Source organism: Mastigoproctus giganteus, chromosome 13 (assembly GCF_048544385.1).
Source record: "Mastigoproctus giganteus isolate SK-2022 chromosome 13, ASM4854438v1, whole genome shotgun sequence".
NCBI classification, from domain to species: Eukaryota; Metazoa; Arthropoda; class Arachnida; order Uropygi; family Thelyphonidae; genus Mastigoproctus; species Mastigoproctus giganteus.
The window spans coordinates 147,941,605-147,965,377 of NC_143587.1; the positions used below are offsets into that span (position 1 = coordinate 147,941,605).

At 37.2% G+C, this 23,773-nt stretch overlaps 1 protein-coding gene across 1 annotated transcript in view; it reads left to right on the top strand.

The window, feature by feature from the left end:
• Positions 1-23,773, top strand: part of LOC150076513 (muscle calcium channel subunit alpha-1-like) — a 1,171,392-nt gene that overhangs the window by 505,880 nt on the left and 641,739 nt on the right. Inside the window, exon 17 of the mRNA XM_090387375.1 lies at positions 18,885-18,957. Within this exon, the coding sequence (XP_090243501.1) occupies positions 18,885-18,957 (73 nt within the window). The remainder of the gene's footprint in view (positions 1-18,884; positions 18,958-23,773) is intronic.

A 23,773-nucleotide genomic window follows, 5' to 3' on the forward strand; every position in this document is an offset into this window, starting at 1 on the left:
AAAGGCAAATTTCCGCACATCTATCCTACATTTGTCTTTCCTCAATTTGAATTTATGCCCTCTCAGGTGATTATTCTGAGCAAGTGGAAGAATCCCATCGGCATCGAGCATACTCAAACCATTCAAGTCTTTATACACCTCTATCAGATCACCTCGCCGGTGCCTAGTCTCCAGACACTGTAATTTGCAAAACTTAAGCTTTTTCAGCAGCTCTACATCCTACTCAAGGTGTGGCTTGACCATTGCCTTACACAAGGGAATAATCACCTCCTTATCCCTGCTAGAAAAATTCCTTTATATCATTGACAAGGCACCATGAGCTATTCTTGCAGCCAGTCTGCACTGCTCAGAAAACTTCATATCTGCCTGCACAATTATTCCCAGGTACTTTTCATTCTCTAACACTGTCAGTGTAGTACCACAGAATTGATATGTTCCTCTGGGGGTTACTATTTCCCATATGTAGTACTTTATATTTGTCAATGTTAAACTTCATTTGCCACCTCTCAGCCCATCTGCTCAACCTTTCCAGATTCTGTTGCAGCAGCATACTGTCAGTAATGTCCTTAACAACCCTGCCAACCTTTGTATCATCTGCAAACTTGGACATTAAGCTTGATATACCATCATAAATATACCATCATCAGTATCATTTATAAATACAGAAAACAATAATGGACCCAACAATGAACCCTAAGGGACTCCATTAATAACATTAGTCCACAATGAGCAGTGTGCATTGATTACCATTCTCTGTCTTCTTCCCCTTAACCATCCCTTTATCCATAGCAGAAATTTGCCTCCAATGCCACACTGCTCCAATTTGTGCAGCAGTCTTCCATGTGGAACAGAATCAAAAGTCTTTCTAAGATCCAAATATATAATATCAGAGTTATTCCCTGCATCCAGTTCTTTTGTAACTGCATCATAGTATCCAATCAAATTGGTCAGGCAAGACTTTCCCTTAACAAAACCATGCTGTGTCCGAACTATAACTGAAGTCTTGTCTAGATGATCCTGTAGTGCTTCTTTAACCAGTGCCTCCATTAATTTCCCTTGAACAGCAGTTAAACTCACAGGCTATAATTACTTGTGTCAGCTTTTGATCCTCCTTTGTGAATTGGGGTCACATTTGCACATCTCCAGTCTATGGGTACCTCCCTTGAGTCCAAAGAAGCTCTCATAATTATGGCTAAGGGTTTGCTTACTTCCTTTGCTGCCTCCTTTAATATAACAGGATAGATCCCATCCACTCCGGGTGTCTTTTTTTAATGTTTATCCTGAACGATTTCTCCTCCCTCCACATTCCTCTTAGTTATTACAAAATCATCTAGCTCACTGCCAGAGTTTACTTCTCCTCTGGAATTCCCCTTCCTGAATAACTCCTCATGTGTGAATGTAGATGTAAAACACTCGTTTAGTTTGTTAGCGACCTGAGCAGGAGCATCAACAGTTGAACCATCAATATCCAGTGGACCAATCTGTTTCATCCCATTCCTTCTAGAGTTTACATAGGTAAAGAACTGTTTTCTGTTTTTCTTTGCATCCTTTGCCAAGGATTTCTCATAATCTGCCCTTGCCTGCCTAATCTCTTTTGTGACTTGGACTAACTTATATCTATCATAGGCTTCCATGTCACCCGTTAATTTATATGTATCCATGCATTTTTCTTCTCTGCCATATGTCTCATTAGTTCATCTGACATCCATTTAGGCCTAAACCTTGAAAAATATTTCTTAGTTGGTATGTAAAGCCTAGTAGCTTCCAAGATAAATTCTTTGAATGTTTTCCATTTTGAATTTGCTGTTGGTAACATCATCACTTGGTCCCACTGTATAGAATTTAAATACTGTTTCAGACCATCTTAGTCACCTTAATGTAAACAAAAAGATATACACTGTGGATGTACTAAAGGGGTTAGTTTCTTTTCCAATAAAGAGATGGAACCCCCCCCCCCAAGAAAATCTGGGCACAGCGTGCTGTATGGCTGGTGGCCACAAAACATTCCATCAATAGATTTTACTTATGACCAGTTATGCCTATTGTGTAGGTTATTGAATATAATAAGAATAATCACATAAGAACATAACTTTATGTGATTTAATTTTTTTAACTGCTCTATCACCTATGGAGCAGTTAAAAATTAAAAAAAAAAAAAACGGCTACTAATTGCTAAAAAAAATACAAATAATAAGATGAAGCCTGTTTAAAAATGCTGTATGCAAAACATCACCAAAAGCCTTAGAAATGTCAACACTAAAGAATAAAATTACAAAGTGTAACTGCACTTTGTAATTTTTCTTTTCTATTTAAATTTATGCCAGTGGTTTGTAAGTGTGATCTCTGAAAAAGTAAAGGTGTCAGCACTTAGTTTACTTAACATTTTAAAATAATTATATACTTGAATTAGGTGAACCGTAGAGAAATACAGTATTTGATATCCTTTTGTGACCAAACTAATCTTGGTGCTTTTCTCTGCACCCTTTCCAACAGACTGTGTCCTTCCAAATATGTGGTTTCCAAGCCGCCATGCATTATTTCAGATATGGCCTTACCATTGCCACGTACAACAGGATAATCACCTCTTCATTTTTGCTGTCAAATTTACAGTATATCATTGACAGAATCCCCGTCTGTTGTTATAGTAGCCAGTTTGAACTGCTCAGAAAATGTCATGCTAGACAGCCTGTACATGATATTTGGCAGAGGTAGTTGTACAGCTACTCAAATCATATTATTCTGTGATTACCAAATAAGATAGAATTATATCATTCTAGGGTTACCAAATGTAGAACTTTGCATTTATCACTATTAAACTTTATGTTTATCAATATTAGACCTTGTATTTATCAGTTTCCATATTTTAACTCATCTGCCAAGATTATCTAAGTCTTCCTGACCTAGCATACCCTGATTACTGTCATTATCCACTTTGGCCACCTTTGTATCAACTTAGAAAACAAACTTGAAATTAATACATACTTTAGTATGTTTATTTTATATTCTGGTACAATCACTAGGTTCAAAGTGTTTACAATTGATCATTTTGGCAATGGATACATCTGTTATTCATATTTAGCAGCCACACAGGCATGAATCATTCCACTCAAATATGTATGCTAATTCACCCTCACACTTAACCACATGACTCTGTATATGTCAAACTGATAAGTGGGGGGTACCACATTTATGACTGCTCGTACAACAATTGCACATGTACAGTATCAGAAGCTTTACTGAAATCTAAGTATATGATGTCATATTTATTATTTGCACCCATTTCCTTTGTGAGACTTTATTGTAACTGTTGAGAATGGTCAATACAAACAGTATGAGAGTAATACTGCTGCCTGTAAATAGTTTTTAATAACATATTCTGATGTAATTTTTGTTGTTGTATATAAAGAATAAAATCAGAGTGATATGTTTCTGTTATACCTGTAAGTCAGCATTTGATACCTTACTCTCAAGTCTCCCCCCCCCACTTTTCAGGCTACTGCATTTCATAATGGAAGTAATGTATGGATCAGTTGTATCTTTCTGCTTTTGTCTGCTGTTGTTAAATTATTAGTATGTGTAACCCCTACCCCAAACTAGTAATTTTGTAACACACACACATAGCACTGCCTGGTTAGCATTTGTAAATATTATTCTTGCACCTTTTCTATTTCTTTATTTCTCCTCTTTTATGGGCTACACATTTATGGGTAACCCATCCTTGTTAAAACAGTCCCTCTATAACAAGTGCAGGCCATGATGAGAAAATATTCTACTTCGAGGCATGCATAGTCTTACCAGGGCTGAAGTAATTGAGAAGACACTCAACATAAACTCCCTTCTATAGTGTCTTGCCAAAATTCCAGACACTTTAATATTTGAGCATAACTTGTGGCTTTTTGTTAATATTACTTCATACCTGTGAAGTAAAGTGTCTGATGTTCAACCCATGTTTAACAACATCATGGGTTGAACGTTTAAGATTGAAAGATTTAAGATTGAACATTTAAGATTAAGATTGAAAATGATACAGGGATGCCAGCTTATATAGCATCAGCCAAAAAAAAAAAAAAACCCTACATCGCCTGTACGTTCCTTCTAATACTTTGTCTGAATCTTCCTTAAATTTATTCAAGCTGCCCACTTCAATAACACCAGAAGCTTCAAAGATCTTTGTATAATATCTTTAGTACATCATTATCATCATCATTATTATTATTATGAAAAATGTTCATAATTCAGTAGGTGATACAACAGCATCACCTTTTTGTGATACTGTCATATGACCTTAAAAGATAACTGTTTTCTCAGTATCGCAACACAAGGCGCCTTCATAGCCAGGTGGGAAGGAGCAGCAGTGCGTAACACACACTTCTTGATTAGACTGGGGTTCGAGCCCGTCACCACCAAATACGGAGTATGCGGAAAGGTCAGGGAATGACCACTGCATATCTCGGAGCAATATGGCCTTAGTTGCTAATGCTCCTAAAAACTAAATAATAAACAAACAAACAAACAATCAGTATCACAAAGTGATACTATAGAACAATCAGTATCACAAAGTGATACTATAGAACAATTATCTTATGAGACATAGCCTGATCCTATTCCACCTATCTTTATTACATAAATAAGAATATATATCTTATTTCCTATATCAGTACAGCACCATATCCTATTTCCTTGATTGTAGAGTCACGAAGATTAACTGCCTTCTGTGCAACTGGTGTATTCTACCCATGGTAGTCACACTGTGCAACCAGGTACATAGGCTTTAGTGTTGAGGTGGGCAACTAAGTACTTAATGAGTCCCTGATTTAATTCCTTTGATAGCAATGACTGTTTTCTTCAAGCACTCAAACTTGTCCATCAAAATTTTAATATCTTCTCTCCCCCCCCCACCCAGCACAAATAAAACATCTGCTGTGGTAGTGTATGTCCAGTTACAGCCAGGTGCATGTATATATCACATAGATACTCCTTGCAATAAGGCTTTCCAGCTCTGAGTAAGGACATCCTCATTGCTTTTTGGATCATATGCTTTGCTGCTCTAATGTGAGCATAATTGTGCTGTTTGGCAAGAGGCACTGATGGTTGCCACCAACTCTGCGTGTTTCTCTTGAGGCATACAGAACTCTGTAGAGGCCAGAAATGTGTGGCCTCTACAGAGTTCTCCACACTCACACAAAGCATGGTTTGTGTGAGTGTGGGCTGTGGGGTTATGTTGTTCTTCTGGTCATTTAGCTATAGAGCTCACATTGCCAATCATTCACCATGTGGAAGTAGGCCAAGCAGTAGAGAGGCATTGATACTCTGCCGCAGAGTGGAATAAATATTTCATGGCAGGTCCTTAAAAAAAAAAAAAAAGAAAAAAATAGTTAAAGAATGAGCACAGGGGTATAGGTAAAGGAAGGAGCAAAGAAGGAGGACAGTGTGGTGGTTGTAGAGGAGGCAGCCACCCTAAGAGCTAACCAAGCCTAGATGGAGCAGGGATAAGGGATATCCAAAGAATATGACATGGGCAAACAGGGTGTCCCATGTGATAGGAGGTGGCATCCTGTGCTGTGGGAGCACTAGTGATCCTATATCATCGATAAATGATGTCAGAAATCTGCGTAGGGAAGAAATCCCACCCCACAGATGGCGGTGTCAGTAGTCAAGTCACATGGTGGCATTCCTAAGCAGAAATAATATCCAGAAAACTGAACACCATGCGTGTCAGTCAGGTCCAGTGAAGTTAGGGCAAACAGCTGAAGGCAGAGAGCCTGGTAAGACAGCCAAGGTTAGCCATATAACAGAGTAAGAGGGTTAGCTGTGCTGACTGTGATCCTCAGAAGGTTGCTGCATCAGGCAAAGTGAGATAGGGCATTATAGTATTCTTGTTCATGAATGAATTTGTATTCTGATTAGTAACCACTGTCCACATCCTCGCAGTAGGGAGGCGCCTCCATAGCCAGGTGGGCAGGAGCAGCAGTGCATAGCACATGCTTCTTGATTAGACCGGGGTTCGAGCCCATGAGCCACCAAATACGGAGTATGCGGAAAGGTCAGGGAATGACCATCACATATCCCTGGAGCAATATGGCCTTAGTTGCTAATGCTCCTAAAAACCAAACAACAACAACAACCTCCCAGTAGGGAGGATGTGGACAGTGGTTATGAGATTAGCTCTAAAGTCTTCATACTGAGGGCAGAATAGATCAAGTGCTCCCAATCCTTCATCCCACCACATGTACAGAGGGAGTCTTCAATGATACTGAGGCCGGAAAGCTTTTATTTTAGGGATCCATGTCCCATCAGGAGGAATGAGCATGAACCCAGTAGAGATTTAGGATAGGTCGTAATGACTTGTGATAAGAATATTTTGGTAGTTGCATCTTTAGTAGTGTCATCCCAGCATCATTGCCAAATTTGGAGGAGCTGAGAGTTGACGTTCTTCCTCTCCTGCAAAATACTGTTAGTCACATCAATGGAAATATCCAAGATCATGGTAGGAATTCCTTTGCTCAGATGGTGGAAAAACCGTAGCAAATGGCTTCAAGATTGAGGGGGAGAGCTCCTGCCAACTACACTGCTAGAACAGTAGAAAAACAATGATAAAAAGTAAATAAATAAATAAAACCAAAGATATACAAGAGATATACCATAAGATAGATCATAGCCATAGTATCAGAATGACAATGGTTTAAAGAAATATTGCATTTTTTTTGCAAAGGAAAGGAGAATAACAAACACTTTAAAAAAATTTAGTATTAAAAGGCCACAGATAGGATACATTTTAAACATCAGTGTTGAAAAGACAAGAGGATCTATTATTGTAGTGAACATTGTCAGGGGTATCACAACCTTGACAGTCCATTCAAGACATTGTGATTTGTACATCCAGACCAATGAAATTTAGTAATTGTACAGGGATACATTTAAAACTTAATAGGCTAGAATAGTTCTCCTTATGCTATGTACTGAATGCAAATTAATCAATATAATTGAAATATACAGAATGTCAATTATATAGATAAAGTTAATTTAATAATCTTAATCTTAATTATCATCTGTCCTAACTGCATGTTATGAATGTAAAGGGAGTAATTGGTAGTATGCTAGAAGGTATAATGATGCAATAAATAAGGCAAAGAATAGAACTGGGGCAAAATATTGAAAAATTATGGAAACATAGAGCAGTACACTGAAAAAAAGAACAAAGAACTAGTTCTTTGTTCCCCTTCATAGGAGGGTATAGCCCAACCTCCGAAAAGAGGACCTTGGCACAAATATATATATGTATGTATAAAGCAATATAAGTAAAAAGGAAAATTGTGTAATGTTATATAAGAAACAATAATTTAACTTTTTATGGTATAAATGTAAATTATTGTCTCAATATATATCCCCGCCCTTTAGATCTTGCAAATTCTTCATTTTATACTCATTGCTATATTTTTGGCATTCTTACGTACATCTTAAACCTTCTTGCATATTTGACCATTAATTTGTACTTGATTTATGTAATATAATTTATAACGTGTAATTTACCTTTAATTTTTGCATTAGAAATAATTTTTTTATTCAATACACATTTCCTTCTTTTCATCCTTCCCACATCATTGGAAATATCCAGAAATGCACCTACTTTTTCTTGTCTGTACAGCATCACAGGTCATTACTGTGGGTCCTACATGTGTGTGTGTGTGTGTGCGCGCGTGCACACACACACACACACATTGCAACCACCTACCTAATAGTGGGTATGGCTTCCCCTTGCCACCATTTCTGCTGCCACATAGAAAGTCATAGACTGTATAAGGCCTCTAAATATTGCAAGAGGTATTATTATTCCATGTTGCCAGGATAGTTCATGATAGAGGATCGGGATACTGGATTTGTTGATCCACGTAATCCAGAGATGTTCTGCAAGATTCATATCTGGAAAATTTGCCATCTAAGGTAGCATCTAAAAGTCACTTTCATGTTCAGCGCATTACTTTCAAACAATACCAGCAACATGACATTGCACATTATCTTGCTGGAACATAACCTATACTATCCAGGAAGACACCCTGAAGGGATTGTCTTGTTCAGCCACGATGAATAGGTAACTTTAAGCATTCAGAGTACAGTCTAGTGATAGTATTAGCACTGGCCACATGGCCCAAAGAAGCTTATGCTGCACCAGCCAAAAAATATATAAATAAATAAAATAAAAAAATAATAAAAATAAAAATAAAATAACAAAAAATAAATTAATAAGAATAAAAATATAATAATAATAAGAAGAAAATTTTTAAAAAATAATAATAATTAATAAGAGAAAAGGAAATGGACAACCTATGCATTTCCCTCCTTCTGTAGGTAATTACCCATCTGAGCTTTGAATTTCCTCAAACTGGCAACCTCTACCACCCATGTAGGTAACTTATTCCAGTAATTTATAACTTGCTGGCTAAAATAAAACTTCCTGCAATCCAGTCTAAACATCACCTACCGTAACTTGAAATCATGGCCCCTTCTTCTAGAATCATTTATACCCGTGAAAATTTCGTCCTCATTCATTTTGATTATTCCTCTCAGAGTCTTAAACACCTCAATCAAGTCTCCTCTAAGGTGTCTGGTTTCTAAGCTCTGCAACCAACACATTCGAAGTCTTTCCTAATATGGATGCCCTTTTGCTGATCTTATCAGGCAAGTTACCCGTCTTTGGACCCTTTCAAGAAGCACAATATCTTTCTTTAGGTGCGGTCTCTATACTTGAACACAGTATTCTAAGTGTAGTCTAACAATAGCCTTATACAGGGTGTTTAAGAAATGATGGTCAATAATTTAAAGGTGAAAAGTACAAACTAAAATAAGCAAAAAAGTCCCAGTGAACATCGGGCTGCAAATGAACCGTTTTCGAGATAATGCACATTTTCTGTTAAGATCCGCCACTGACTATGGGAGCACTAGTTTAGCAAAAAGCTGTGAATCCTTTGCTAAGGATGGTTTTATTAAACATAAGATAATACATTTTTAATTTTTGGTTTCAACACTACAGGATTTTACAGATGTTGCATGTTACAGGATGTTACAAAAGGTGTTCAAAATTCTGTCCTTGCATCTGTACACAGCTTTGTAGTCTTCTCTGCATTGAGTTGTGAATCCTCTCAGGCATTCCTGGGTCATTTCTGATTTGCTGAAAAGGCTCCTTCAGCCTGATGCTGCAGTTTCTCAAATGTGTTAATGTCAGAAGTGTACACCAAGCTTTTTATATGACCTCAGATACAAAAATCCATAGGATTTAAGTCTAGTGATCTGGGAGGCCACATTACAGGCCCACTTCTATCTATCCACCATTGACCATATCTTCTAGTTAGATACCGAGTCACAACTCGAGCAAAATGTGCCGGTGCACCATCATGCATAAACCACATTTTCTGGTGTTGCTGAAGTGGAACATCATCAAGGAGGTCTGGAAGAACATTCTGCAGGAACTGAAGGTACGCTCTCCTGTTAGCCTGTTTGGCAGAAAGTGTAGTCCAATTAGACAGTCTCCTAGTAGTCGTCCTGCCCAGACATTCAGTGAGAAACGCTGATGTCATGATTCATGAATTGCATTAGGATTTTCTCTGGACCAAACGTGACAGTTATGAAAATTAAAAATACCGTCATGAGTAAACCCAGCTTTGTCAGCGAACAAAATTTTGTTTAAAAATTGGGGTTCAGGACACACTGTTGTTGCATCCATTGGCAAAAGTTCACTATGGGAGGGTAGTCTGTATTGCTGAGACCTTGTACACACTGAATATGGTAGGGGTGCAGTAATTGGTGATGTAATATTTGCCACCCACTGCTATGACTCAGTACACGCTCTTGCAGAGCAATCCTCCTTGTCGAAATTCCTGGATTTTGTTCTGTACTTTCTAACACCCTTTCCTCAACATCAGGTGTTATGCTTCTGGGCCTACCTGCACATACTCCATGTGCGAAGCACCCATGTTCTGTAAAGCGTTCATGTACCCTGTCGGGCTGCCTTCAGTGGGGAAATGCTTCTTGGTACAAACATGCAGCCTCAAGTGCACTGCCATTGGCTTTACCATACATGAAGTGCATGTCCGCATACTCTTCGTTGCTGTAACCTCTTTCATTGTTGACTATCCTTTTTAATAATTTTGATAAGTACTAGTATGCCTGCTACATCTGAGAGCATTGAGAGAGGAGAAAGGGAGAGAATGAGCATAACCTAACCTAAACAAACAAGTCAGTGGTGGATCCCAACTAGAAATGTGCAATATCTCGAAAACAATTCATTCACTTAAGGACCCATGTTTACTAGCCTTTTGTTGCATATTGTAGTCTTCACACTTCACCTTTAAATTATTGACTATCACTTTTGAAACACCGTGTATAATGGGATTATAACATCCTTATCTCTACTAGCAATTGTTCAATAAATCATTTATAGGACACCATAGGCCTTCCTTGCAACCATTCTACAATGCTCGGAGAACTTCATCTGACCGTATCATAATACCCAAGTCTCTTTCCTCCACTACCGGCTTTAGTTCAACTATGCCAAGTGTATAAGTTATTTTGGGGTTACTATTTCCAAGGCGCAATACCTTACACTTTGCTGGATTAAAGCATAGCTGCCATTTTTCTGACCATTCCTGAAGTCTATCTAGGTCATGCTGAAGAAGCTCTGCTTGACAGTGATCATTAGCTACTCTACCAATCTTTACATCATCTGCAAATTTAGACATCATGCCCTCTATCCCTTCATCGATGTCATTTATGAAAATCAAAAAATAGTGGTCCTAATACTGATCCTTGGGGAACCCCACTTCTTACCTCAACCCAATCTGAGGAATCTGAGGATATGATGACTCCAAGTAATTCTCCAGGAAAACACCTCATAGCAAAACACTGCCACCACCCACCTGTTTCTGCCATTCAAATGCAAACTTCAGGTACCCTTGACAGTGAGTGACCATAAGTATGGTTACCTTGACTGGGCACCTACTCTGAAGGTCCATATGGGTGAGGGTTCATTGAAACACAGTCTTGGAAACACTACTGATTATTCCCTGGTTAAAGTTTTTGATCAGCTGATTTCCTTTTTTGGTTGCAAATTTTTTGGTTAGCCTATGTTCACCATGACTGCTAATCTGCCCACTATCTATCTAATCTTGAAACATGTTAACTACAGCATTCCATGAACAACCCACAAGATTTGCAGTTTTACAGTTGTAATCACATCTGTACCAACATTCATCCCTTTTTCAAAGGCCATAAGATAATATTCCTTGCTCGTGTTTACATACTTCATATAGATTGCATGCTACAAACCTGCATCACATTTACCAGTTCTAACTACAACATGTGCCACTAGGCAGGAAGGAAGGCTATTGCTAAAACACAGGGTAGTCATGACTTGGACAGTGATATATACACTCCTCTACAATTAATACCCAAGCATCTCCTGGTTATAGGTGGTCACATATTGTACCCAAACACCACATGACAGACACAATTATAAATATATTCATAGAACTTCAAAGAGACAGTAGTAAATTTTGAATGCAAGGTGGTGCAGTCAATAGAGTTAAGAGACTTCCAGTGCATAATGATAATAGGGTGCCACATAAGCAATCAGTGTGTATGTAGTGACATTTCAATTGCATTGAAGATCCTTAGGTCAACAATTGATGTAATCTGTAAATGGAAGAGGACTGCTACTGCAACCATCATGAAGCTCCCTGCAAACATATTAAATTGATGGAACATGATAGAGCCCTGCAAAGAATCATCTGCTCAGAATGCAGGTCAATATTGTTGCAGCACACAGGCCCTCACTGAGATGATTGGACAAATGTCAGCACTAATACAGTGCACAGGATGCTGCATGATATGGGTTATCACCCTGACTAATACCAGATGCCATCTAGCTTACTGTAGGGTCTGCTGTTCTTGGACCAGACCAATGGAAAGCTGTGCTTTAGAGTGAAAAGTCACAATACAGTGTTTACCAGTCTGGTGGTTGGATTCCTGGAAAAAACTATCTACCAGACTGTGAGTGGTGAAGGTATTGTGATGTTCTTGAGCTGTTTTTAATGGTTTAGCCCATTACCATTGGTAATTTTGGACAAAACCTTGAATGTTGAAGTCTATCTAGGCATCCTGGCACAATAATGCATTACCTGTGTTGTGGCAGCATGTTGGGAAAGGCTCTTACCTGTATCAGCAGAACAATACTCTGTGTTGTTGTCCTGCTAATAGAGGTATGAGTATGATGGACTGGCTTGAGGATAACCATTTAAAAGTTTAACTGGTCAGCACAGAGCTCTGATCTCAGTCCTATAGAGAACCTCTGGGGTGAATTGGATCATCACATACATGTGAGGAAAGACCTTCCAAAAAACAGCTAAACCAGTTGTTGCTTTGAAGGCCAAGTTATGGAAATTATCAGAAGACATGTACAAAAAACTGGTAGAGTGTTCTGTGGTGATTGGAAGCTGTCATAAATGCTAAAAGTTTCAACACAGATTATTAAATTTCCTCTAAATGAAAATTATTTGTATATAAGCAGGTGTCTGGATATTAATGGTAGTGCAGTCTGAGTGTGTATATGTGTGCCTGTGCCTGCAGTATTTTTATTTTATCATTAAGCTCTTAAATTATATTGTAATAATAGTATCTGTAACTGGAAGAGGACTGGTACCGCAACCATCATGAAGCTCCCTGCAAACATATTAAATTGATGGAACTTGATAGAGCCCTGCTATATATTGTAATAATAGTATCTGTAACTGACCAGTAGCCTATTTTCTGGTCGAGCTACAACTGATAAAACACAATCGCATACAAATATCTTTCCCAGTTATGGTTTAGATATATTATTATTAGTATGCCTACAAATGATGCAAGAAAACAAACTTATACAGCACCAACAAAAAAAAAAAAAAAAAAACTCTTCCCACAACATCTGTCCATCACATCCAATAATTTGTCTAGTTAGTTCTTCCTTAAATTTCTTCAAACCAACCACTTCCACAATAACACATGGAAGTTTATTCTAACAATCAACTACCTGCTGGCTGAAGGCAAACCTCCACACATCTATTCTGCAACTATCCTTCCTCATTTTGAATTTATGCTCATAGACTGAGCAAGAACAGTGCCTGTGAAAGTAATTATAGTAAAGACATGCAGCAGAAATGGAATGTCTATGATTAGTAATGCTGAGAGAAAAAGAGAAAATCCAGTTTTTTAGAAGCACAGGAAACAATATTTGTGATGTGCTTATGCCAAGAGAGAGAGATTAGAAGTTAGGGTAATCCCCTGTAGAGATATATGATCTTGTCTAGAAATCAGTGTCGTTGAAGATAAGCATAGGGGTAGAAGTCTTTTATATATATATCTCACTTATATCTGTCTTATATCTCACTTTTTGTGAGATATAAGACAGGACTGAGTTTTAGAAGAACAAATCAACTAAGTTAACTTTGCTCCATTGAAGAATTACTTGGAGATCAGCATTCCACGAATTGGTGTGAATATTCGAAAAGGTGAAGTTGTTTGTGCCGGGCAAAGTTTCTCAAACTGGAAAATGGAATGCAATGTGCTGTCATCGGCAAAATTGTGGATAGGATTTTCGGTCAGTGGAAGAAGGTCATTAATATACAAGAGGAAAAGTGTGGGAGAAAGAACTGAGTACTGAACCTTGGGGAACACCAGCATTAGTGGAAATGTTAGCAGGGAGAGCCATCTACCATCACCTGCAGTGAGCAGTCAGAGAGAAAACTGGATACCCAATTACAAAAAAAAAACAGTTGTCAAACCATAAGCTGGAAGCTTATTTAGAAGACCTTTATGCCAAACACAATCAAAAGCCTTTGAAATGTCAAGAGCAACTGCATGAGTTTCACCAAACTTTTCCATTCAATTTGTCTGTAGATAGGTAACATAAGCCAGAACATCATCAGTGAATCAACACTGATGGAATCCATACTGGCGATCATTGATCAGAAGGAAGTTTTCTAGCTAGTTTAAGCATTGGTGATTTCTCCATTACTTTAGAAAGAGTATAAATAATTGCACTGGGACAATAATTGGATGGGTGGGATTTATCACCCTTTTTAGGAACTGGGCTGGATATGAGCAAATTTCCAAGCAGAAGGAAAAACTCCTTTGGAATAAGAAAGTGATAAAAAGTGACACAGAAGAGGAGTAAGTTCAGGAGAACAAGTTTTGAGAATAAGTGGAGAAATACCATCATTACCTGGAGCTTTCTTAGCATCAAAATTTGTCTAAATCCTTTTGATGGAAGACCGTAGGAGGCATTGAATGGAGTGTACTAGGAACGGTGGGAGGTGGTATACCAAGATCATCAATACACACATCGGAAGTAAAATAGGATACTAGCAGGTCAGCTTTATCTTTGAAGTGGCAATAGAACTATCTGGTTTTGGCAAAGGTGGGAATAGAGATAGGCAAATGTTGCAGCCATTAGCTCTGACATGATACCAGAATGGTTAGCCACCATTTGGACAAGAAGCAAGTTTACTACTCGTAGTCTGTTCAAAATCTAGTTTGGACTGATTAATAACTGGTTTACAATTGTTGCTAGCTTTGATGTAGATTTGGAAACAAGCCAATTGCGATATGCAACATTCTTCTCTTGAACAGCCTTAGCACATTTATTGGAAAACCAAGGTTTAGATAAAAGACGAGATTTTAAGATGGAGTGTGGAATAAAGGATTCCATGCCTACAAGAATAATTTCACTGACACAATATCTGAGCAAATGTTGATATCAGAAGTTTTTTAAACAGTAATCCGACCAAGGAAAAGAAGAAAAGAAATCTTGCAGATCATCCCATTTTACATTCTTATAATACTAAACAACACAAGGTTCAGATTGGCCACAAGAGAATGTCACCATTGGCTACCACTCATCTCAACTGAAGGGTTGTCTGTGATAAAAAGATCAAGCTTGTTTGCTACATGGTTAGGATTTTCTGGTATTCTGGTAAGTAAATAAACAATCTGTATGAGGTCATTAGTAATTGCAAAAGCCTCAGTATCTCAACCAGTCTGGGTCCATGTACTAGGTGACTGAAGCCAGCTGGAATTGTGAACATTAAAACCACCAAGGAAAATTACCTTGAAAAGGGAAGATTCCAAATTACGAAGTCTGTGCCAGGAAATATCAGAATGGACATACAGCACTGGTACCTCCTTTTAAGCAAAAGGAATCATGCAGCAAATAATTTAGACAACTGAGATGAGTAGTAGTTAAATCAACTGATACCTGGGATTTTGTTAGTAAAAGTACATTGTGTTTGTCAGACTAAGTGAAAATCCACATCATTGAGATTGTAACTGAGACTATGTGTATTTGTGAAATGAACGAGGAAGTGTTTGGATAATTCAATCTTTTCGCAGATAATTTTGTTCTGTTAGTTTGACAATTCATGGTATATTCAGTAGCAAGAATAGTTGGAGAACATGGTGTGGAAATAATGAAATTTTTGGATATGGCTACACATGGTAAGAATATATCGTGCTCCTTTATGTAAAGTGGCCTTGACAATCCTCCCCCATATACACTACTTGGACTCCCTTCAGTCACTATCTTGCAGAGTAGAGGAGCAAGATTATACACTAGCTGATCCAGAAGCCTCCTAGAGAGTTACCAATAGGTTCAGTCTGATGGACCAACTAGTAGCCGGCCTGCAAACACCATTTTAGAGCTTTACCCTCAATGTAAGGAAGATAGAATCTTGCCATGATGTCTATCATAACTTCAAAAGACATCAACCATACTGCATGATGGAAGAGATGGGAGAGAGTTTGCTCTGGAGACTAAACATGGGTTTTTCCACTTCAAGCCTCTAATAAACAAAGTGGTGGTATTGCACTGGTTGTGAGAGTCATCTACCACCTACTATTGCCTGGCGACACAGAGGGGCAGCATTCCTCCATCTGGTGTGCTGCATTTCAGGACTTATACATGGGGTTATACCCAGGGTTACTAACACTCCCACCATCATGAAGGTGCAAGCAGAAGATTTGGCTGTCATAGACTGCTGGACTTAACCAAAATTTGGTCCACTTGACTTGAGTTTCACCCAAATATCAGTCACATCAGTGTTTTAGACTCCCAGGTTGCAGACATTCTCTCAGATATGCCAAGCACAGCTTGGCATATCTGAGAGAATGTCTGCAACAGCTTCAAGGACCTAAATCAATATATAATGTCAATTACTGACCTGCTTCTCCTCCCAGCTATATACTCTGTAGCTGTGACTGGCCTGCTTCTGGAATCATCCGTTTTCTATCCTTGGTCCATTCTTCACACATAGGTGCTACATTCTTTTGCCCCCCTTCATTTCTTCTCTCTTCCAAATTTGTCCAAACCTTTTTATATCCACTTCTGTCTATGCCAAATTGTAATTAAAATCTTCGATAACAATTTTATCTTCTTCTTTTAAATACCCGTCCATCTCTTCCTTCAACATAACATATTCCCTACTTTTGTATCCTGTTCATGGTGCATACAGCTGCAGAATGTAGATCCCTTTCTGTCCTGCCATCATCTTGATCCCCGCCATCCTGTCTTTTATTTGGTTAACCTCCACAACTCTCTCCCTCCATTCTGAGCTCACTACTATACCCACTCCATTTTTCTTCCTCTGTTCATTTCCTGATCACCAAAGCCATCCTTTTTCTGTTTGACATTGTCATTGACCACAGAATTCAATCTGGTTTTCCTGGCTTCTTTGGCTTTGGAAGTGCTTAGTTACCCACCTGTTGTCCTGCTATTGCTATGCCAGCTTCACTAGAGCCCTCTTAGACAACTATTTTGAGGTTATCACAAGAGCAACCTTGCAACTTTCCCTGTTTGTAATTTGCCATCCCCCATGACGTGGACATTGAATTGGACTTTGGAACGTTTAGAACTGAATCTGCTGAGTACAAAATTAAAATTCAATGCTAATGATTAAAATTGTGAGTTAAATATATACAAATCATACTGTACAGTTTTAAAATGTTTTTCAGTACACAGCAAGTTAAATATATGCTTTGCGAGGCATATATTTAACTTGCATAAATTTTGTTTTTCGTTTCTTCCATTGGTTAAAAACTTCTGAAAAGTGGTTTTTGGAATTGGCTTCATTATTAAATTGTTTTATATCTACCACATCAAGTGTACACAGTTGTCTCAATACAAAGAAGATATTGTGTGTCAGCAGCTGGCCTCCTCATGTATTTCTAAGATATTGCATATACACTGCACATTAGCTTTTGAAATGCCATACTTGTGAAAAAAAAGAAAAAAAGTGTATTTTATTTTTGAGTAATATAGCATAGTCATATACAGCATAGGGAATGAAATGCTTGCATATAACAATTAAAAATTCAATATATACATTAAATGTTAAACATAACTTGAAATGAACATCTTTCTAGAAGCACATATGAATGTTATTTTGGGCCAGATGTGCAGATGATATACTTCCGATTCAAGACAAAAGTGCGGAAGATCCTTTCATCTTTTCACATGTGTAAAGACAATTCATGTCTTTACACATGTGAAACAACTTTTAACAACAACTTTCAACCAAAAATCAAATTAAAAATAGAGTAGGAAAATTCTGTTAATGTGTTTGTGCACGTGGATCCATTTATCGCATTCTGACTAATACTGTTTTTGGTTGTTCAATCTTTTTGCGAACTTGACAGTAAATTATTTCAGGTATGGGTGTGAGTGAGTGAGTGATAAGACAAGATATGATTTTAAAGATATCAGGTCTCAAAAAGTATCTCAAATATTATTGCTGTAGGAAAGAAAATATTTTACTTATTTTACTGAGGTTATATTATAATATCCTGAAACTATATATTTATTATTGTTTCTTCCATTGTTTAAAAGTAGTTTTTTGAGTTTTTTGGAATTGACCACTTTATTAAATTTTATTTTGTGGTTTGCCATATCAATTTTCTCCTTTAAAGATTTTTTTTATTTTCATTTTTATTTTTTACTTCTGGGAAGAGCAAGAAAGTCATATAGATCCATATGAGGTAAATATGGAGTTTCATTACTGTTGACTTTTAGTGGTTTAACCAAATTGTAGCATGAGTTATGCTGAGTCAGCAGACTAATTACTGTGATGAAGTGTCTGAAATTGGTCCTCCCACTCCTCTTTTCAGGTTTCTTGCAAATAGCATTATGAAAATTACTAAATAATACTGCCAATTCATGGAAATGAATAGAAATATAGGTATCTGATTTGTAAATTCTTTGTTCTAACAACAGAAACTTCATTTTTTTATTTGCTTTCAGCAATATTTAGTTGAACATTTTTTATTCTTTCATATATTTTTTTTCTTGTTATAGTTTACAGGTGCTATACCTTTTAGCTGATAATGCTCTATGTGGCCAACTAGGCTAGCCAGGTGGGTAAAGTGCCTGCCTCGCAATTCAAAGGTTGCAGGTTTGATTCCCGCCTCGGGTTTGAATCAAAGTATTGCAAAAACCTTGGTTTTATGGCACATTATGGCCACAGAAGCCTATGCGCCAACAACTACCAAAAAAAAAAAAAAAAAATGCTCTATGTGATTTCTTTATCTTTTCACAATTCAAGAAATATATAATGCAAAAATCCTAAAACAATATGCATTGGAGCACCTTTCTCAAACCACTTTTCAGCCATCCTTCAAATGATGGCAATCGGAGTAGCCAATTTAGATGGATATTTTGAAGGAGTTTGAACAGCAAGCCCTGTAAGTAATATATTTCTTTTCTTACAGCATCAGTCTCAGTATTCATTTGTACCTATATAATACAAAATATAATTTGTATTATATAGGTACAAATTTTTTTAAATTTAAAATACTATTTTTTTCAGGCCCAAATTCAGATCAAAGTAGAAGATATGGCAGCAGAAGAAAAAAATGATCCTGAAAAGGATATTTCTAAAAGTAGGGAACATTTAATTTTTTAAGGTATTCTTAAAGTTATTTTTTATTTTATTTTATGAAAACCTCAAACATTGAAGCTATTAGAACCTTTATTAGTTAGTATCATGCATGGGTTGAGAGCAGTGGCATAACTAGAGCAAATTGGCTCCAATGCAAACACAGTTCACGGGTGCTGCCCTTCCCTGGTAACCCAACCCCGAAAGGTGAAAAGCAAAAAAAAAAAAAAAAACTTAACATATTACCCGTTATTTCAAAAAAATACCAGACACATTTTCATTTTTACTTTTTTCGAACAAAGAAATAAAATACTGGAAGGATGGCAATTTAGTTAGTCTTTATAATATGGTATTCCTTCTGAGGTATTATTGCGAGTAGCAATGGTTGACATGTCTAGCCTGCTATTGTTAGGCTTAGGGTGTTTATCTCCCCCTTGTCGCTGTAATTGGGAACTCGTTTTCCATTTTCTGATTTTAAAAATGCAGCAGAGGGGGGGGGATAACCATAACATTATCATAACATCAAAACCATAGCTGGCTAGGCTTGTCAACCATTGCTATTCACAATGATTAATAAAGACTACCAGATTATAAAGATTAACTAAATTGACGTCCTCCCAGTATTTTATTTCTTTGTTCAGAAAAAATAAAAACGAAAATGCTATAATTGGGAACTCGTTTTCCAAATTTTAAAACAGCATGGGGTGGGGGGATAAACACCCTAACTAACACTAGCCATAGCTGTCTAGGCATGTTAATCACCAATTTTAAAACAGCAGCAAGGCAGGGATAAACACCCTAATACTCACCATAGCTCCGACACATGTCAGTCATCACAACAATCAGTCAAAAGCAGTTTCAGATTGTAAAAACTAACCGCAAAGTGAATAAATTTTATTAACACAAAACAACTTGCCATATATTCCTACATATGAGTTGACTTTTATTTTTTGCTTTAAAAATTTGTGTTTAGAACTTCTTTTGATGAGCTTTCATATTAGTGAAATCATTAGTTAGCTGAGACACATCCATATTTTCTGCTTTTTCTGCTTCTATGCTTAAAAGGGCTAAGCTAGACAGTCATTCTTGACTCATGGTATTTCTTAAATAGTTGTTTATTAACTTTGGCTTTAAAAATAATCGTTCGTTGTTGCCACAATTACTGGAATTGTCAATAAAAGAATTATTAATGAACACACTTCAGTGTAATTCGTATTATATCATGCTACCAATGCTAGTTCAACCAATTCTCTTATTGTGTTAATTTTCTGTATATATCCCTTTTTTGGAGCATTTTGATGAAAAATAATAACTGAGGAGATAAAAGATTCAGATAAATCATTCGAATATTGATTCTATACCCAAGATTTTTTCATCTGTCATGTTTAGTAATATTTTCGGTATTATAAATGAAAATAATTTGGCAATGATTTTCAAGCCCTTGAATCTGTGTTTTAATTGACTGGTTACAATGTCATTTATTCTATAAATGACATTGTAACCAAGTTAATGTCATTTATTCTATAAATGACATTAACTTGGAAACAATCCTGTAAATTTTCAAATTGGTGATCTTCTAGAAGTGCGTCATAAAATATTTTTATTATTTATTTTATTTCATTTTTAAAATCAGTTTGAGTACCACATTTTTTTGTGACAAAAGTTGCTTCCTTTAAAATAATTTAAAATTCATTTCATAGTTGTTTTACTGTGACAAAAAACATTTCTAAATGTGTTCCTATCTGAGCAACAACTAAATCCTTTCTTTCTTTGTAGAAATTTCACTGCCAAATTTATATTTGAAAGAACCTTTTCCATTATTACAGTAATAACAAAAAAAAGTAATAAAAATTGTCCATATTTTTTTCTGATTGCTTCTGTTTTTTTTGTTTTTTTTTATAGTGTCCAAATTATCTTGTTTAAATCTTTCAGAATATCCATATATTGTTGTTTTATTGCTATTAATGACAAAAGACAACCATGTAGGGTTTATCTTTTTTAAAGTAATGTCTGATTTACCACAATATGAACATTGCAAGTCCCAATGACTGCTATGTCCAAATAAATACAGCGATGCTTTGTACAACTGCAAAATACTTTGATACATCTGGTATCCCAGATGTATCAAAGCAGGATCATCTAGACAAGACTACAGCAATAATTCAGACACAGCATGGGTTTGTTAAGGGAAAGTCTTGTCTGACAAATTTGATAGGATATTATGATGTGATTACAAAGGAACTGGATGCAGAAAATAATTTTGATATCATATATTTGGATTTCAGGAAAGCTTTTGACACTGTTGCACATGGAAGACTATTGTACAAATTGGAGCAGAATGGAATTAAGGGTAAGTTGCTACAATGGATAAAAGGATGGTTAAGTGGGAGAAGAAGAGGGTGGTAATCAATGGGTGTTGCTCTTTGTGGACTAATGTTATTAGTGGAATCCCACAGGGTTCGGTGTTGGGTCCACTGTTGTTTTGTATATTTATCAATGATATTGATGAAGGTATATCAGGCTTAATGTCTAAGTTTGGAGATGATACAAAGGTTGGCAGTGTTGTTAATGACAGTAATGGCAGCGTGCTACTGCAACAGGATCTAGAAAATTTTGGCAGATAGGCTAAGAAGTGGCAACTGAAGTTTAACCTTGGCAAATGCAAAGTACTGCATATGGGTAGAAGTAACCCCAGAGAAACATACCAACTGTGTGGTACTACACTTAAGGTGGTAGAAAATGAAAAAGACCTGGGAGTAATTGTGCAGTCAGATATGAAGTTTTCTGAGTAATGCAGAAGACAGGCTGCCAGGGCAGGTCATGGGGTTTTGTCAATGATATATAGGAATTTTGCTAGCAGGGAAAAGGAGGTGATTGTCCCTCTGTATAAGGCAATGGTCAGGCCACGCCTTGAGTACTGTCTGGAGGCCTCATTTTAGGAAGGATGTAGATTTGCTTGAGCATGTACAGAGAAGGGCAACAAGATTGGTGAGGGGAATGAAGGGATCCTCTTACCAAGAGAGGCTTAAGTTCTGCAAATTGCAGTGGCTGGAGACTAGGCACCTGTGCGGTGATCTGATTGAGGTGTATAAGGCCTTGAATGGGTTGAGCACGCTGACTTCTGATGGGATCCTTCCAATGGTTCAGATTACGAACCTAAGGGGGCATAAATTCAAATTAAGAAAAGATAGATGTAGAATAGATGTGCGGAAATTTGCCTTTAGTCAGCAGGTGGTTAATTGCTGGAACAAACTTCCATCTGTTGTTGTGGAAGTTGATAGGTTAAATAAATTTAAGGAGGAACTGGACAGGCATTTGGAGGGAATGGTGTGATTTTTTTTTTTTTTTTGGCTGATGCTGCATAAGCTCATACACTTGCTTACTTGTATCACATGCCACTACTACTACTATTACTACTACCATTAACTGCATCATTCACCATTAAGTCAATATTATGAGCTTCACAATGAACATATAATGCATTTGGTTCCCTTTCTTTTATGCAGGCTTGTACCCCAGAATAAATCCAACATCCATACCAGGCAAATTGCTGCTATGGATAAAGGGATGGTTAAGGGAGAGAAGACAGAGAGTGGTAATTAATGGACACTGCTCATTGTGGACTAATGTTATTAGTGGAGTCCCTCAGGGTTCAGTGTTGGGTCCATTATTGTTTTCTGTATTTATAAATGATATTGATGATAGAATATCAAGCTTAATGTCCAAGTTTGCAAACGACACAAAGGTTGGCAGGGTTGTTAAGAACACTACTGATGCTATGCTGCTGCAACAGGATCTGGAAAGGTTGGGCAGATGGGCTGAGAGGTGGCAAATTAAGTTTAACATTGACAAATGTAAAGTACTACATATTGGAAACAGTAACCCCAGAGCAACATATCAATTCTGTGGTACTACACTGACAGTGGTAAAGAATGAAAAGGACCTGGGAATAATCGTGCAGGCAGAAATGAAATTCTCTGAGCAGTGCAGACGGGCCGCAAGAGTAGCTCATGGTGTCTTGTCAATGAGCTACAGGAATTTTTCTAGCATTGATAAGGAGGTGATTATTCCCTTGTATAAGGCAATGGTCAGGCCTCACCTTGAGTACTGTACACAGGTCTGGAGGCCTCATTTTAAGAAGGATGTAGAGCTGCTGGAACGAGTACAGAGAAAGGCAACAAGATTAGTGAATGGAACAAAGGGTTGGTCTTACGAAGAAAGGCTTAAGTTTTGCAAATTACAGTGTCTGGAGACTAGGCATCGGCGAGGTGATCTGATAGAGTTGTATAAAGCCTTGAATGGTTTGAGCATGCTCAATGCCGATGGGATTCTGCCTCTTGCTCAGAATAATCACCTGAGAGGGCATAAATTCAAATTGAGGAAAGAGAGATGTAGGATAGATGTGCGGAAATTTGCCTTTAGCCAGCGAGTAGTTGGTTGGTGGAACAGACTTCCATCCCTTGTTGTGGAAGTTGATAGCCTAAATGAATTTAAGGCTCAGCTGGACAGGTATTTTGAACAAATGGAGGGGTGAAATGTAAGTGGGTTTTTTTGGCTGATGCTGCATAAACTTGCTTTCTTGCATCGTATGCCTCTACTAATGCTAATAGTGTTAGCTCCATCATATCCTTGGTCCCAACATTTAGAAAGATCCAGATCATTTTATTGCAGTGTGTTGCAAATAGTCATTATTATACCTGCTGATGATGAATGAAGAAATGAATGAAGAAGATGAATGAAGCCAAGAAAAGACTCCTCAATTTTTAATCTTGTAGGTTTTTCCCCAGTATCGACGTCGTTTAAAATTTCAATGTATCTAC